The sequence below is a fragment of the Apium graveolens genome, chromosome 9 (genome assembly GCF_009905375.1).
Source record: "Apium graveolens cultivar Ventura chromosome 9, ASM990537v1, whole genome shotgun sequence".
In the NCBI taxonomy this organism is placed as follows: domain Eukaryota; kingdom Viridiplantae; phylum Streptophyta; class Magnoliopsida; order Apiales; family Apiaceae; genus Apium; species Apium graveolens.
In genome coordinates, this window is record NC_133655.1 from 279678342 (window position 1) to 279693523 (window position 15182).

The 15182-nt window shown below is 34.3% G+C and overlaps 1 protein-coding gene across 4 annotated transcripts; it reads left to right on the forward strand.

Annotated features, from left to right (window-relative positions):
- Window positions 1-624: 624 nt before the first annotated feature.
- LOC141684201 (uncharacterized) lies at window positions 625-14329 on the forward strand. 4 transcript variants are annotated; one of them, XM_074489050.1, is made up of 12 exons: window positions 625-860; window positions 971-1822; window positions 2355-2495; window positions 3385-3515; window positions 8798-8898; window positions 11141-11311; window positions 11693-11748; window positions 11845-11902; window positions 12789-12909; window positions 13009-13116; window positions 13273-13540; window positions 13668-14329. In XM_074489050.1, exons 4-11 carry the CDS (start codon window positions 3503-3505, stop codon window positions 13371-13373), a joined length of 729 nt encoding a protein of 242 aa, XP_074345151.1. In that variant the 5' UTR covers window positions 625-860; window positions 971-1822; window positions 2355-2495; window positions 3385-3502; the 3' UTR covers window positions 13374-13540; window positions 13668-14329. The 4 variants fall into 4 exon arrangements, with proteins under 4 accessions (XP_074345151.1, XP_074345150.1, XP_074345152.1 ...); XM_074489049.1 differs by having other exon boundaries at window positions 971-1107; XM_074489051.1 differs by having other exon boundaries at window positions 971-2495; window positions 13671-14329.
- The last annotated feature ends 853 nt before the right edge of the window (window positions 14330-15182 follow it).

Consider the following 15182-nt stretch of genomic DNA (forward strand, 5'->3'; position numbering starts at 1 on the left):
TCTAAATGATACTTTTCAGAAAAATTTAAAGAACGGAAGTTGTACAGAACAAAAAAATCTTTTCAAAATAATAACATTAAAAAACTATCAAAAATTTTACGAAACCAAAATTAAATTAAATCTATACTTAATGAATTTATTAAAAAGAATTATAAAAAAAGAATATTTCAGTTTTAAACCTTTTTATTTCTGGAAGATCTTTTCATTTCCTACAACTTTCATTCTTTAATTTTTTTCAAAATGTATCGTTTAGAGGGTTAAAAACGTTAATTAAAGATTTAAAAATAATTAAATGTTTTAATTTCCTAAAATACCCCTGAGAATTTTAACAAAATTAACGAAAAGCGTGCAATTTGTCGCGCCAAAAATAGTTAGAGGATGCAAAGTTCAATTATATAAAGTATAGGTAAAAAACGCATTTGGGCCAAAACATGGGGATGTATTTTGCAAATAACTCTTGTTTTTATAAAATTTATGAAAGGTTAATGAAATTTAAATATAACTATATTATTATTTAATTTATTAAATTATTTCCGATAGATATTTCGATTAATCAATCTGATTAATTATTGATTATTCGATTGATCACTACAAGGTACAGGCACTGAACAATGCCAATTTCCCATTTTAGAAACGGCCCACTAAAAAAACATCGAAAATCTATAGCAAAACGACAACGCCTGCCCAAACCCTTTCCAGTTAAAGTCTTTCCGAAATCGTTCATAAACAGGCCTGTCTGAATCAGCAACATTCACACGTGCCCTTGCAAAACACACAGAACCGGCGCCAATTTTTCAATCTCTCTCTCTCTCTCTCTTTAAAATTCAGTGTTGTGTATCTACTTCAAGACATGCCTCAAGGTTCTTTTCTCTCTACTCTCTCTTCTTGTTTCTTGAAATTATTATTTATTTATTTATTCATGATTATATTGATAGATTGTCTAATTAAATTTGTATATGTTGAATTACAGAGCTTCCAGGTTTCTATTATGATGCTGAGAAGAATAGATACGTCCCTGTTAAAGGCCCTATTCCTGGCTCTTCTCGAATTAATAATAGTCCTTCTTCCTCGAATACTGCTAGTAAATCTTCGATTGAACCTAAACAGGTGTATTTTTTTTTAATTTATTTCGTTTGTTTACCGGAGAATAATTTGATTTTGGAGAATATATATTTCGGGTGAAGTGTTTTTCTGGATAATGAATTGCGGGAAATATTATGAAAAATAGTATGAATAATTGTGAGAACATGTTTTAATAAAGAAAAAGCAGAAAATACTGCATTTGTTTGATTTTTGAAGCCAAACAGATGTTAGAAATTAGGAAAACATTTTCTGTGGAACTATCAAAGCTGAAATTCGTTCCACTACAGTGTGTTTATAGTTTGGTAATTGAATTTACTGTTTTGTGTTTTGTTTATTTACTAGCTATGTGTGCTTCTCCTGTATTTGTACTCATGTTTGAATAGGGAATGCTGTTTGTGATTATTAGTGATCTGGTACATGTTGTTGCTAGTCCTGCTTAATTTAGTTTAGCCAGAAAAGATGATTTCACATAATTGCTTTTTGACATAATGCAATTAGTGTGATTTGACTCAAATCCCATACCCGCCCATGTCATGTCCATCTTCACTCGCCGGAAAATCCAACCATACCCATGTTCGACACTTTTCCGGCACAGACGCTGGATTCGGATTAAATCCACCATCCGAAAAACGAACGCATATGTGTAGATAGTCAGAAGGTGAAGTTTCAAAGAGAGAGAGAGATCATTAAAAATAAAGATGAGCGGGGAAGAAGAAAAAGGTTATGGAATTCTGTGTAGGTGTGTGAAGGAGAATACGTGTCCTTTCTGTTTCACTTTTTGGAAGTGCAATGTATTAGGATAGTGCCTCTTTGTTTTACTTTTTGAAGTGCGATGTATTTTATTATATAGATGTATTTCCGTGTCCAAATTGGAGTGTCGAACCTTTATGAATGTGTCCTTGAGTCTTTGATTTTGGAGTTTAAAGGTTTTGACACTCCAATCTGTGTCCGTGTTGAATCCTTTCAAAAAAGTTCAAACCTAAAAGGATATGGGTACTAGGACAATAGAGAGTCCTGGTGATAGAGGGTAAAAGTGTTTGTCTTTGTGGATGTAATATTCCTATACTATAAATTAGAAAATAGTAGCTTAAGGTTTTTGTTTGTAAAGTATTAACTTCGCAATTATTGAGAAATGCTATTTATTTGCAGATCACATTTCTATTCATACATGTCTTTATTTTAAAGATAATTAATATTTATTTTAGTTGATGAGTAATGCCTTTCTCTTGTTCAGTCTCCTCAGAGCTAACAAATTATTTTGTGCATCACAGGCTAAAGTACGTAAGGAAGTAAAAAGGACAACTATAAAAATGCTTCTAAGTAGGGAGTTGTATGGCCGTGTCATCATTTCTGCGAAAGGAAAATACAACTTCAGAGAGGAATATACAAAAAGACTAGTATCAGAACCTAAGGCATGCCCATCTAATCATAAGCACATAATTTAATACCTTTTATTGTATTAGTTTCCAAATTGTGTTATACATCTAAGTGTGCTTGTATTCCCATGGCATGAACCTGGGTGCAATTCTGGAATGGTAAGTTTCTAGTAAAATTCCAACATCATATTAATTAATACCTATAAAGAATTTGTGAGTCTGTTAAGTGTACCGTGCTGTAATTCAATACTTCTTTCTAACCCTCTCAGGAGGTTCCGCATAGTCTGTATGTGATGTTTTGCGTAGAATTGATGATATTAACAATTACTCCCTCCATCCCATTTTAATAGTCCACTTTGTAAATTCACACATAATAAGAAATAGAAGATACAATGTCCATTTTCTGATTTTCACACAATAATATAACTTAGTTTTTACACATTACATTAATTACACGTAATCAAACAAAAAAGTAAATGTACACGTGTATATATACACACACAAAAACTATAAAATAATGGGCATTTTGTATTTTTATACAAGAACATTTATGAGTAGGGTCTTTTAGTTAATATTAAAACTATAAAATTTGCATCTGTTAAAGAACATGACAAATATTTTGGGAAATTTTTATTTTGCAAAATGGACTACTAAAATGGAATGGAGGGAGTATCATGTTGCAATTAAAGGTGTTATACTCAATTTCAAATTTTTGGTACAATGCGCACTGGAAATCAGCCACTATTGCTTGATATTTGTACATTGTTACTTTCCAATATGTTTTATTATTAGACAAATGCTGAAGTTTATCTCAAATAGTCAAAGTAGTAACTGTAGATTAATTTCATCCTTTTGTGAGACATTCACGATTGGTATATTATTATTATTACTAGTACTTAGATTTAGTTTGTATATTATACTTCAGATTTGGAGGTATAGTGGGACCGATGGTACTTCTTATCGTGCCTAGGAGCAAGTAGATGTCATTACTTCCATGCCAGATGGGGAAGTTAAAACTGACCTTCTACTAGCAGGCGGTAAGAATGGTTCTCTCAGGTATGCCTTTAACTTTACTTTTATGGTATCTTTGAATACATTTTAATTTCAGACTTGCACTACAGTAGCTGGATTTGGTGTAAATTGGTCTTTTTAAAGGAAATTGCCAATATTTGGGACATTTGTACAATTATAATATTATCTATATATGCATAACTCCGTGTACTCTTACTCGTGTTTTATAGACATGCATGACTGGAATGTTTAGAAATCAACAGTAATGCATTTTTTTTAATAATTCATTTGTTTATGTGATTGATTTAGACGTAGGTGTTAAAATAGTAATATTATTTTACAAACAACAAATGAAATCAATTTATGAGATTGAGACCATTTATGCTCGGGATCTTCGGAAAGCCCGGTGGTACCCGTGTCGTCAAGACACGACCTGGAAAATGGACACTTTATCTCAAACAACATATTATAACCTATCTGTAAATGTTTGTTATGCAATATAATTTAACCCTTTAACTTTTGATATTGTATTTATTTTAATTTTATATATAATAAATATATTTTACCCATGATTTTCAAAAGTTTATATATTATTTTATATAAAATGCTAGGTATTTGTTTATTAAAAATATCATATTATATTAAAAATAATAATTTTCATGTCCAAATCTAATTGTCGGATCCTTATAAAACCTAAAACGTGTCCCCGAGTCTATGATTCTGGAGATCGAAGAATCAGACACTCTGGTTTATGTCCATGTCAGATCCTTCTAAAAGATTTTGAGCATCATAGATTGAGACTATTTCTAGATTAAAACATAAGATTTGTTTTTCTTATCGGTGCGTAAGAGTTTGCAGTTACTTAAATGTGTTAAATTTTGTCAGGAAGTGCAGTATCCTAGTATATTAGCAGGGTTATATCAGTCATTATTATAATAATAGTATCTGTATTGTAGTCTTAAGGGTTAAGTAAGGGCATAGTGGTCTTTTAAGAAGTTAGTTACAAGTACTGGCTATATATACCAGGTGTAATGTTATATTTCCATTATGTTGAAATATGTGAAAAGGAACATGGTTTCCACCATTCTCTCTCTCTCTAACTGATTCTCTCTATTTCTCTCTCTAGTTTCTATCTTTCTCTGCAAGTTATCTCTATTCTCTATCTCAGATCTGCTTTCTTCTCTCTAATCTTACTCTATTTCTGCTGATTATCTAGTCTACTTCTCTGTTATTGCTTATTTACTTCTTATTATATACAAAAATACCAAAAACAATTGTAAAACAGCTCAGGAACTTACCAAATCCTGACAAATTGGTATCAGAGCCCACATTTTGATCCAACCAGTGCTTCATCCTTGCTGTGCTAGTCAAAACGAGTCGGACAGTTGTAGAAGTGTTGTAATCACAGTTATAAATCTCCAGTTATGACTAAAGTTGTTAAGGTACTATGTTCTTCTCTTATTAACAGATCTGTTGATTTGAAGTGAAGTTTAGTAGACACTCACTCGTTTTTATTAGTTGTTACTAGTTTTGTGCTTTGCTCATTAAAAAACCACAAAAATAGTAGTGTGGTGAGTTGTTCTGGTAGTATATTGTAGTTGTGATCAAAACCGCATTGGCGCTGAAGGTGTTTGAGTAATTGACTAAGAGAATTAGTGCTTTAGTATTATTGTGTGTTGTAGCTGTATTGTTACTGAGAAGTAATTGAGGTTGAATTCTAGTGGTGAGTCTAGTATTGTTGAGAGTAAGATGACTTATAATACTAGAAGTGTGAAGCAAGCTGAGAGTTCTCAACAAGGATCCTTGAAGATGATGCAACAGGAGTTTCAAGGTTTTATGGAAGGATCTGATGACAAGTTTGGAAAACTTCAGGATCAAATTGGAAAATTACTTACGGTAATGAATGGTTTGATGAAGACACAAGAGGAAGTAGACGGAGAGTATACTGATGACAGTGACAGTGAAATGATAGATGATTCTCATGTCAACCATGAACATAGGAGGGTTTTTAGGGATCCTATTCATGCTGCTAAGATGAGGCAGAAGCAGATTGTTACAGGGCATGAGAGAAGGAATGAAGAGGTAAGGAATGCTAAAATTGGAGGAAGTACTGGTACTTCAGATGTCAACAGCTTGAAACACCTGAAACTTACTTTTCCTTCACTCAAAGAGGGAAGTGATGCGGTGGAATGGCTTAGGGACTGTGAAGAATATTTTCCAATTTTTGAAGTTGACAATACTAGGAGAGCTGCTATAGCTGCTATGCACATGACTGGCACCCCTAGATCCTGGTATAAGTCATTCATGGTGGGAAGGGATAGGGTAACCTGGCATCAGTTCACTCAAGCATTTTTAGCTAGGTTTGGAGAAGTGGAGACTGAATTAGTGTTTGACAGATTCAAGAAGTTACAACAAGTCACCACTGTTGAAGTGTATTTTGATGAGTTTGAAAAATGCAGATGCCAGCTACTAAGCAAGATTCCAAGCTTAACCTCTGAATACTTTATGGAAAACTTCATTGGAGGACTTCAAACTGAAATAAGAGGTATGATAAGGTTGCTGGAACCTTCTTCACTGGAACAGACCTTGAAACTTGCAAGATTCTATTAGCAGACTCAACTCAGTCAGATTAAGAGACAGACTCCATATAAAGGGGGAAGCAATCAAACTTCGGCTTTCAAGGTTAATGGTGAAGGTACTGGAATGCGCACTAACAGCAAGTCTGCACTCATCTCTACCCAACTGTGTGATACCTTGGGACTCCATACTGAGAAACAAGTCCCAATAAGCATTTACTTGGCCAATTGAGCCATACTTAGGAGCTCTGCCTACTAAGCTCAAACTGAAGTGGAAAGACTTAAAAATGGAAGTTAAGGCACATGTGGTGGATTTGCAAGAATGGCATGTTATTTTGGGAGTGCAATGGTTAGAATAGCTAGGGGAATTCAAGTGCAACTATGTGCAGCAGACTCTACAATTCACATGGAACAATGAAGTAGTGGTGTTATCTTCAAATGCCCCAATAGAATTCTTAGCTGAATGTGTTCAAATTACTGAAGTCATACCCCTTTGGATGGGACAGATAGAAGAAAGTTATATTGGAGATGGAGAAATACAAAACATCATTACAGAACTGACCATTGACAAAAGTGGACCAAAAGAATACCACATGAGGCAAGGGTTGCTTCTGTATAAAGGCAAGTGGGTTATTGGCAATAATGGAGGCTTAAGGAGACAAGTGTTTGATGAGCTGCACACTTAGAGTACAGGAGGTCACTCTGGACAAAGAGCTACCCTCAAGAAATTTAAGGAGTACTTTTACAGGCCAACTATAGGGCAAACTGTGGGAAGGTGGATAAGGGAATGTGCTACCTGCCAGCAAAATAAAGGAGGGCATGTCAGGAGTCCAGGGTTGCTACAACAATTACAGATTCCCAGTAAGCCCTGGAGAGACATAGCCATGGATTTTATCACTGGCTTGCCCAAGTCTAAGGGAAATGAAGTAATATGGGTCATAGTGGATAGATTCAGCAGGTACTCTCATTTCTTGGCACTCCGACATCCTATAACTGCTAAAGAATTATCTCTGGTGTTTTTTGAACAATGTTACAGGTTACATGACTTGCCAGAGTCAATTGTTAGTGACAAAGATAGCCTCTTTCTCAGTGAATTCTGGCAAAACCTGTTTAAACTCTCAGGTACTAGGCTTAACATGAGTACAACCTACCATCCCCAGTCAGATGGTAATACTGAAAGAGTAAACCAATGCTTAGAGCAATATCTCAGGAATATGACTAGTGAAGCACCTAAGAATTGGTCTTCTTGGCTAGCAGCTGCAGAATGGTGGTACAATACCACCTTTCACACTGCCCTAAAGGCTACACCCTACCAAATAGTATATGGGATCAAGCCAAGACATCTGGTGTGGCAGGATAGGACCCAGACCAACATTCACAGCTTAGAAACACTGATGCAAGAGAAGCAACAGCAGTGGAACAGGTTAAAGGAATTGTTGGAGGCTGCACAACTAAAGATGAAGAGGTATGTTGATGCTAAAAGGACTGAAAGGGAGTTTGAAAAGGGGGACTGGGTATATCTCAAGCTTCAGACCTACAGACAAGTCTCAGTTGCCATCAGAAAAGCCTAAAATTATCAGCAAAGTACTATGGACCCTATGAGATTTTAGAAAAGGTGTGAAAGGTGGCTTACAAGCTTTGCACTACCAGATTCTTCAAGGGTTCACCCTGTGTTCCATTTATCTCAGCTTAAGAAAGCTATTGGTCAATTAAATGTGCAAAAGCAGTTGCCACAAGTATCTGAACAAGGAACCTTTGAGTTAAAGCCTCTGAGGCAGCTAGATAACAGGAGCATCTTAAGAGACCACAAAATGGTTTATCAAAAGTTGATCCAGTGGCATGGTTGTAGTGTTGATGAAGCAACATGGGAAGATGAAGACCTACTACAGTGCAATTTTCATGACCTTTGGTCACCATGAGGACATGGTTTAGCTGAAGAGGGAAGGAATGTCAGGAAGTGCAGTGACCTAGTATATTAGCAGGGTTATATCAGTCATTATTATAATAATAGTATCTGTATTGCAGTCTTAAGGGTTAAGTAAGGGCATAATGGTCTTCTAAGAAGTTAGTTACAAGTACAGGCTATATATACCAGGTGTAATGTTACATTTCCATTATGTTGAAATATATGAAAAGGAACATGCTTTCCACCACACTCTCTCTCTCTCTAACTGATTCTTTCTATTTCCACCACAATCTTTCTCTGCAAGTTATCTCTATTCTCTATCTCAGATCTTCTTTCTTCTCTCTAATCTCACTCTATTTCTGCTTATTATCTTCTCTCTAATCTCAGTCTATTATCTCAGATTTACATGTTTAATGCCACTGATTTTGTGGTACCAATATGAATATATAGGGTTCTGTTTCTATTAATTGCCCAACTGTTTTTGAAATAACTTTGAGTTGCTTTTGCAAGTCATGCACGCTAGTAATTATCGAGAATACTTTTCCTGTCCCGCAAGAATCCTACAATCTTAACTTTCTCCAGGCGAACCAACTAATGTTAAAACTCAAAATTGAGGCTATTCTATTTATTTCTTTATTTATTCCTAGTAAATGAATGCTAATTTTAGTTTATATATAAATTAATTTTAGTCATATTTCTTCTGAATATCATAATTAAATCCATGGGTATGCTCTCATTTGATATCGAAGGTGGAAATAACTTATTATACTTATTTTTCTCAATGGCGAAAGTATATGTTTTATTTGTGGATTTTGTTATCAATCCTCACCTTTTTGGTTGTATAGGAACCAACCTTGGAGTTACATTAGTGAATATCGAAACTGGAACACAGTCGTGGGTTTGTCGTTGCAAAAGCGATATTTTCTCAGTACAACTGGATCAATCCGTAAGTTCCAAATAGCTCTTTCCGAGTTGTCTATGTTACACGTGCCTATATCTAAATAAGATAAACAAATTAATATAAGAAATGAACATATTTAACTTGCACTTTTTTGAGCAATACATGTTTTAACTAACAAGTAATAAATCTAGATCTCTTATGAGATGCCAACTTTGAGTCGTGAAACCTTTATAAGCAAGCAGTCATAACCCCGCGGCAAAGGGATTACTTTAGACTCCTTGGAGCAACCTCTACCTGACCAAAAAATCATTACAAATGGGAACAACCCAAAACACACACCTTTGCTGCAGTATGTGTTTCCCAATCAAATGATAAGGAGCTTTGTGCTAGTTTTATGAATAGTGTATGCTGACATTTGACATGATATTTAACGTACCCTGGACCTTTTTTGTTTCAGTTGAGAACTTTTAAGTGTCAGGAAAATAGGTATAATACATTACTTAAATATAAAGCCGCACTAGATGAAGCATGTGAAGACGAGCAAGAAATAAAAAGGCAGTGTTGCCCTTTCAAATTATTATAACTTATTTCTTATTGATAATTTAGCCGCGGGGTTGAATCGATAATGTTTTACGCTATGTCCTTGCCCTCCATCTAATTTTCTATATGTTATCAAGGATAAGGCGGAAATAATATATGAAGGTTCGGATGGTCCTGTAGCCATAGGGCCTCTATGTTATAAAATATTCAAAAACGATTGAAGTAATAGATCTTATTATGAAGGAGACTACCAAAAACAGGTAAGAAGCTAATTAGGAAAACGACAACTTTAATATAAAGAAGGGATATGCCAGTATGAAGATAGCATGGAACTAGCTTCAAAGTAGTCTTGTTGTAAACATTTAAGTTTAACTTTTGATATTTAAGTATGTTTTAGTTTCTGTTATTCCCAGTGGACTAACAATGAGATTTACAGAAGGGGAGTTGAATGTAAATCTCAAAACTTTTTCAAGTTTTGAGCAATTTCTAAGGCTAAGTGTTTAAGTGAAGAAATGTGTGTGAATTGCTTGAAGCTGATACAGACAGATATATATTCAAATACAAATGTAAAGAAGACAAAGAACTTAAAAACTTTTCTGGTGGATTTGCTGTTCCACCAGAGATGTGTTATTTCAGAAAATCTGTGATTCAAAGAATTAAATCACAGCTGCTTCCTAGTACAAACTAGATAATTTTCTCTCTTGATATTTCTAAACAGCTCAGAAAAATTCTCTTCTAATTACTAGCTGCTACTTGATTTATATATCACCAAGTTTACAAGTGAAGACAAAACTGTAAAATACAATTGAAAGGATTCTTCACATGTTTCTTCTTCATTTCTCTATCCAATACAATCTAGGATAATCTGTGAATCTTTGAATACTTCCTTGTTTGCATCAGAATGGGAATGCTGCATTTTCTTGATTCCTCCTAGAGGCTTCCACATTCCAGTTTGTCTCTGTCAACCCATGTGCCTCTGTCAGCTTGTGAATTGTCACTATCAACTGCTAATGAACCAAGCATCCGTTGAAGCTTTCATCCGTTGATGCCTTATCTATTGAGGCTTTATCCGTTGAAGCTTTATCCGTTGATGCATTATCAGTTGAAGTCTTTATCCGTTGAAGCACTTATCCGTTGATGGATATTATCCGTTGAAGCATTAGAGACATCCGTTGAAGCTTTGTTTCTTATCCGTTGAAGGTCTTCAATATCCGTTGATACTTCTTCACTCATACAAAATTACAAGGCATGAAATATTTACAATTAGCCCTCCTATTTGTATATCCATTAGTAGTCAACATGACTGATAATTTCCTACAACATCTAAGAATTACAACTTGAAACCAGAGAATGAAATGTGCTACAATACTAAATTTATTGTTAAGTAAAGCTACTCCTTCAACGGATAGCCAAGATGGTCTTACCCGTTGAGACTACAAACACTAGATTTCTACTTAAGTGTTTGGTTTAACTTATCATCAAACTAATACACATATTCCTAACAGTTTCCATATGACCAGTGGCATTAGTTGTACTTAATGCTTATGGATTCAGATAAAGTTTGAATACGGTATCCAAGAAACTTATCCAAGAAACGTGGCTTCTCTTTGTGTTAGGATTGTAATACTCATAATTCTCTGTTAAAATTATATTTTACAAGGTTATGATCTAAGTACTGATTTCTTTGTCTATGGTGCTTACTTCTAGATTGGATCTTCAGCCAAATGAACTTATGTTTTTTTTTCAGGAAAAAATTGCATTATGCGGACTGCGAAATGGAGCAATTGTGACCATTGATGTTCGTCAGAGACCAGTCAACTTTGCTAGACTTACTAGACAACGGATTCTTCTGCATTCTCACAAAACTAGGGAGTCTTTAAGCGGATGTAATCAAAATACTTCGAAAGACTGGTTTGAGGTTATTCGTATACCTATATGTGCATAACATTATAATGTCGTTATTTCTACCTGTCATATTGTTTACCCTTTCTTATTTTTCTCTAAGTAGTTAGTGTTAGCTTCACTTTTATTACATGTGTTTAGCAATGCATTGTAATGTAATTAAAAGAATTTTCTTGTTTAACCTAGTCTTGTATTCAACTTGTGATCTTCATTTTGAACAATTTTGGTGTTATGTAGACTACTCACTTTTGTAATTAATGACCAGATAGTAATATTGATTGTTTATTTTAAAGTTTATAACAATCATTTTAAGATTAAATTAGATCTTGGACTTGCGGCTTGTAGCAATACATGTTGTTACTCTTGTTTAATCCTTTTTAAATCTGATGTTATGCAGCTTAAGGGGCGGATATGTCAATCTGGTACAATATCAATGCCTTCATCTATTTCCTGGTATGTTCATTTATTCACACCCTATTCCAGTTGCAGCCCCATTCCAAAAAAAAACCACCCACAACATTCTGATGATCCATGTTTTTTTAAATGTAGTTTGGCATCTCTTAAGTTGTTTGAGCAGTACTTCTTGGCGAGCTCCATGGATGGATCTGTAAGTTCTAATATTTCCTTAATTTATAAAGATATTTTTTATGTATATGTTCTATCTTTTTCTTAGCCCACCTCTAATTTAGTGCATTCACCAAATTGAACCCTAACTTTTCATTTAAACATAAAGTCTTCAAAAGCATCCTAAGGCCCAGTTCAGTAGATCTTCCTGAAGCTTTTGAGGAAATCTAGGGCTTAACAATTGAACTTGCAGATCAATAAGCAAAAAGAAAGTTTGTTCACTGAAGATGATAAGAATAGGAGTAGATAGCTTAGCTAGTAATTATTCTTATTTTTAATCAGCTCCAAGCCTCCAACAAGTTGGATAAAATTTTACGATTGGTTGGCTCAGACTTACAACAGTATTCAGAACTAATAAGATCTTCATAACATAATTTTCCATTTTAAACACGTGCAAGTCTGAGCTTTTCGAAAGAAAAAAAATGCTAGCTTTAGTAGATCACATAAATGTGGTAGTGGGAGTTCGGACCCATTTTCTGATTCATTTGAGGAAACTCGCGCGTGGAAGCATCATGCTTCCTTATAAAATGGCCGTTCCAATGAAAATGCCATGTAAACAAGATAAAGACTGATTGCCTAATGCCTCCCCCCATCAAAAAAAAGGAAAAGAAAGAAAAGGAAGAAGAGTAAATTTAGTAATGGTTGACCAAGGAGGCAAACTGTTGGGAAATTGCTGACTATGCTATATTCCAGCACCTATAACCGTTTGAACTAAAGCTTTAACGATCAATAGGCTGATGATATTCTAATTGAATTTCCCTTAAGAGTAACTCCTTGAGTCCAGGATTGCTCTCATGTTTAATCTCCATGCTTGCAAATGTTTGTTTTTACCTGACTGGGGCAGTCATAACATGTTTACCTATTCCCAGATCAAACTTTATGATCATAGAATGGTTCAGAGAGGGGCTGTACAGTGTTACGAGGGAAATGTGAATTCTCATACTCACATTCAGCTCGGAGTTGACCCATCAGAGAAATTTGTCATGTCAGGTTACAGTTTTAAGCATTTAAGCATATTACCGTTTTCTTCGCATACATCTTTAGTTAACAAAAACGAGTCCAAGCTTATTCAAATATAAATCAAAATAGGCGGGGAAGACAACAAATTGCGGCTTTGGAGTATTAGGTCGGGAGAACTACTATTGGAGGAGAAGTTAATGAGTTCTACCCCCTCAGTTGTTTGCTGGCAGAAAGAAGGTATAGTATAGATGCTCTAAGCCTACACCTTGTAAATGGTCTTTGATATCATTGATGCCTCCCTGATACAATCAAAAAAGAGATGACATGCACATACACACACTTGCACGTCAATAAGTTAATTTCAGGGATATTTTATATGACACTGCCTGGCAGATATCTGTGCAAGGGATGGATATATAGATGACAACCACTCTCACTGGGGGGGAGCCTGGCTCGGATCCCGGGACGGTCTCTTCCGTATGCGGTGGTCATAGCTTCTCTTCGCCTTAAAAATCGAAGTCATTGTCTTCTGTATTGGTTCTTGTCCACCCATTATATCAGCCAGCTCTACCTGAAATTCATCGAAGTGCTGAAGAGGACATACCTCTGATTGATCACCGCACCCAATTCCTTAAAGTCGGTGGCATGGTAACTAAACAAGGTAAGAGAGTTCGACCTAGTGCTTTTGATCCAGATCAATTATAAATCTCCAAATTTTATCTTGGAACCAAGAATATAACCCCACTCCTGGTAAGCAACTCTACAATCTCAAATATTTATTTTGGCAGTAGGGTTGAATACTGCTTGCTCATGATGGTCCACTTTTGAAATCAAATGTCTACTCTTCAATTGGACTTACAAACGAGGCGAGGGACGTCTTAATCAAAACATGACTTATGCACTCGCGCACATATACTTTCCTACTTGGCAGCAATGTTTTGTATTTTCATGTTGATGTTTACCATTTGAAGTCGAATTTTTTGCAAGAAGCCTGAAGTAGCATTACATTGTTTTTTAATTTTGAGTTCCTATTTAGTTTGGCTGCTATAAGAATAGAGTCTGTTTTGACCAAAGAGCTCCTTCTGGGGTAGTGCTTTCACTCCTTTTTACGAGAAGAGATCGAGGATTTGAACAACGGTACTTGAATGTCTTGTAAGCAGCCTAGTAGGTGAATAGAAGTAGGGATATATTATAAACAATAATGCAACATCTCACCGGTAGGTCTCCTCTAGTCCTCAGTTCCACCACCAGCTACGGCAGGTTCTGCTGATGTTAAAAGATGGTGAATAAGGCCAGAAGCCAAATATCAAGGGTAAGGGTCTTAGCTCATCTCACTGGGCTATTGAAATAAAAGTAATTAATAATGTGTATCCTAGGGACTGGACATTTTATCTTGTGGACTAAATTTGTAAAAACAATTGGACAAACATAAGTTTAAAATTAATGTTTATTTCAGTGGATTGTTTAAAAGAAGGCAAATTTAAATTTTATATGCATGTGTTAAGAAATTAATTTTTTTGAAGATAACATCAACTTAACTTAAATAATTGATAGCCTTTATTTATCTTTGTCATAGTATTTTTCTTATGCAGTTTATTCTTTTTAACACCCATTTTTTAACATGTGAATGTTATACTTTTTATAAGATAATCCTTTTTACTAGATTAGATGATGAAATTGGAGGGATTTTTATGAGCAATATTTTTTAAAAATGCCAATAAATAAATAAATTATTTTCCCATGCAGTTCATTTTAACATCATTAGTATTGGTGTAATTGCCCTAAAAAAGTATTTATACAATTATTGTTTATATTTAACAATATTATTTATTTTAATCATTATATAGCTCCGTTATTCAATTTATTGTGTTCTACTTTTTTATAATTTGTAATTCTTTGTAAGTTGCAAAAATAATAACAATGTATCATAATTATTGCTCAGTTTTAATGGATTGAAAGTAGACAAAAAATCCAAATAGTTTTAAAATTGATGGCTCATTTCTTATGTCCAATAGTTTTAAAATTTTGTATATTAATTTCAATTTATACATATTTCAAATATATGATAACTTCATTCTATAAACTTATAAGAACACACCTTTCTATGATTCTAGTCATCAAGAAAGTAAAATTCGGATTCTTTTTATATAATTGAATTTAAGTAATAAAGATAAAAATATCACTTATCTTTTCTAATAATTTATTTAAAATTAATTTTAGGTTTCACAATTGATTATAAAGTTAATACAAAGTAGTATTATAATGAAACTTATACCATTATTAAGTTAAAACTAATATTGATC

What these genes read in the sequence shown, in the direction of transcription:
- LOC141684201 (XM_074489051.1), top strand. An exon ending in ATGCCTTCATCTATTTCCTG is followed by an intron (nt 11,749 to 11,844) that starts GTATGTTCATTT and finishes TTTTAAATGTAG; the next exon opens with TTTGGCATCTCTTAAGTTGT. An exon ending in CGAGCTCCATGGATGGATCT is followed by an intron (nt 11,903 to 12,788) that starts GTAAGTTCTAAT and finishes ACCTATTCCCAG; the next exon opens with ATCAAACTTTATGATCATAG.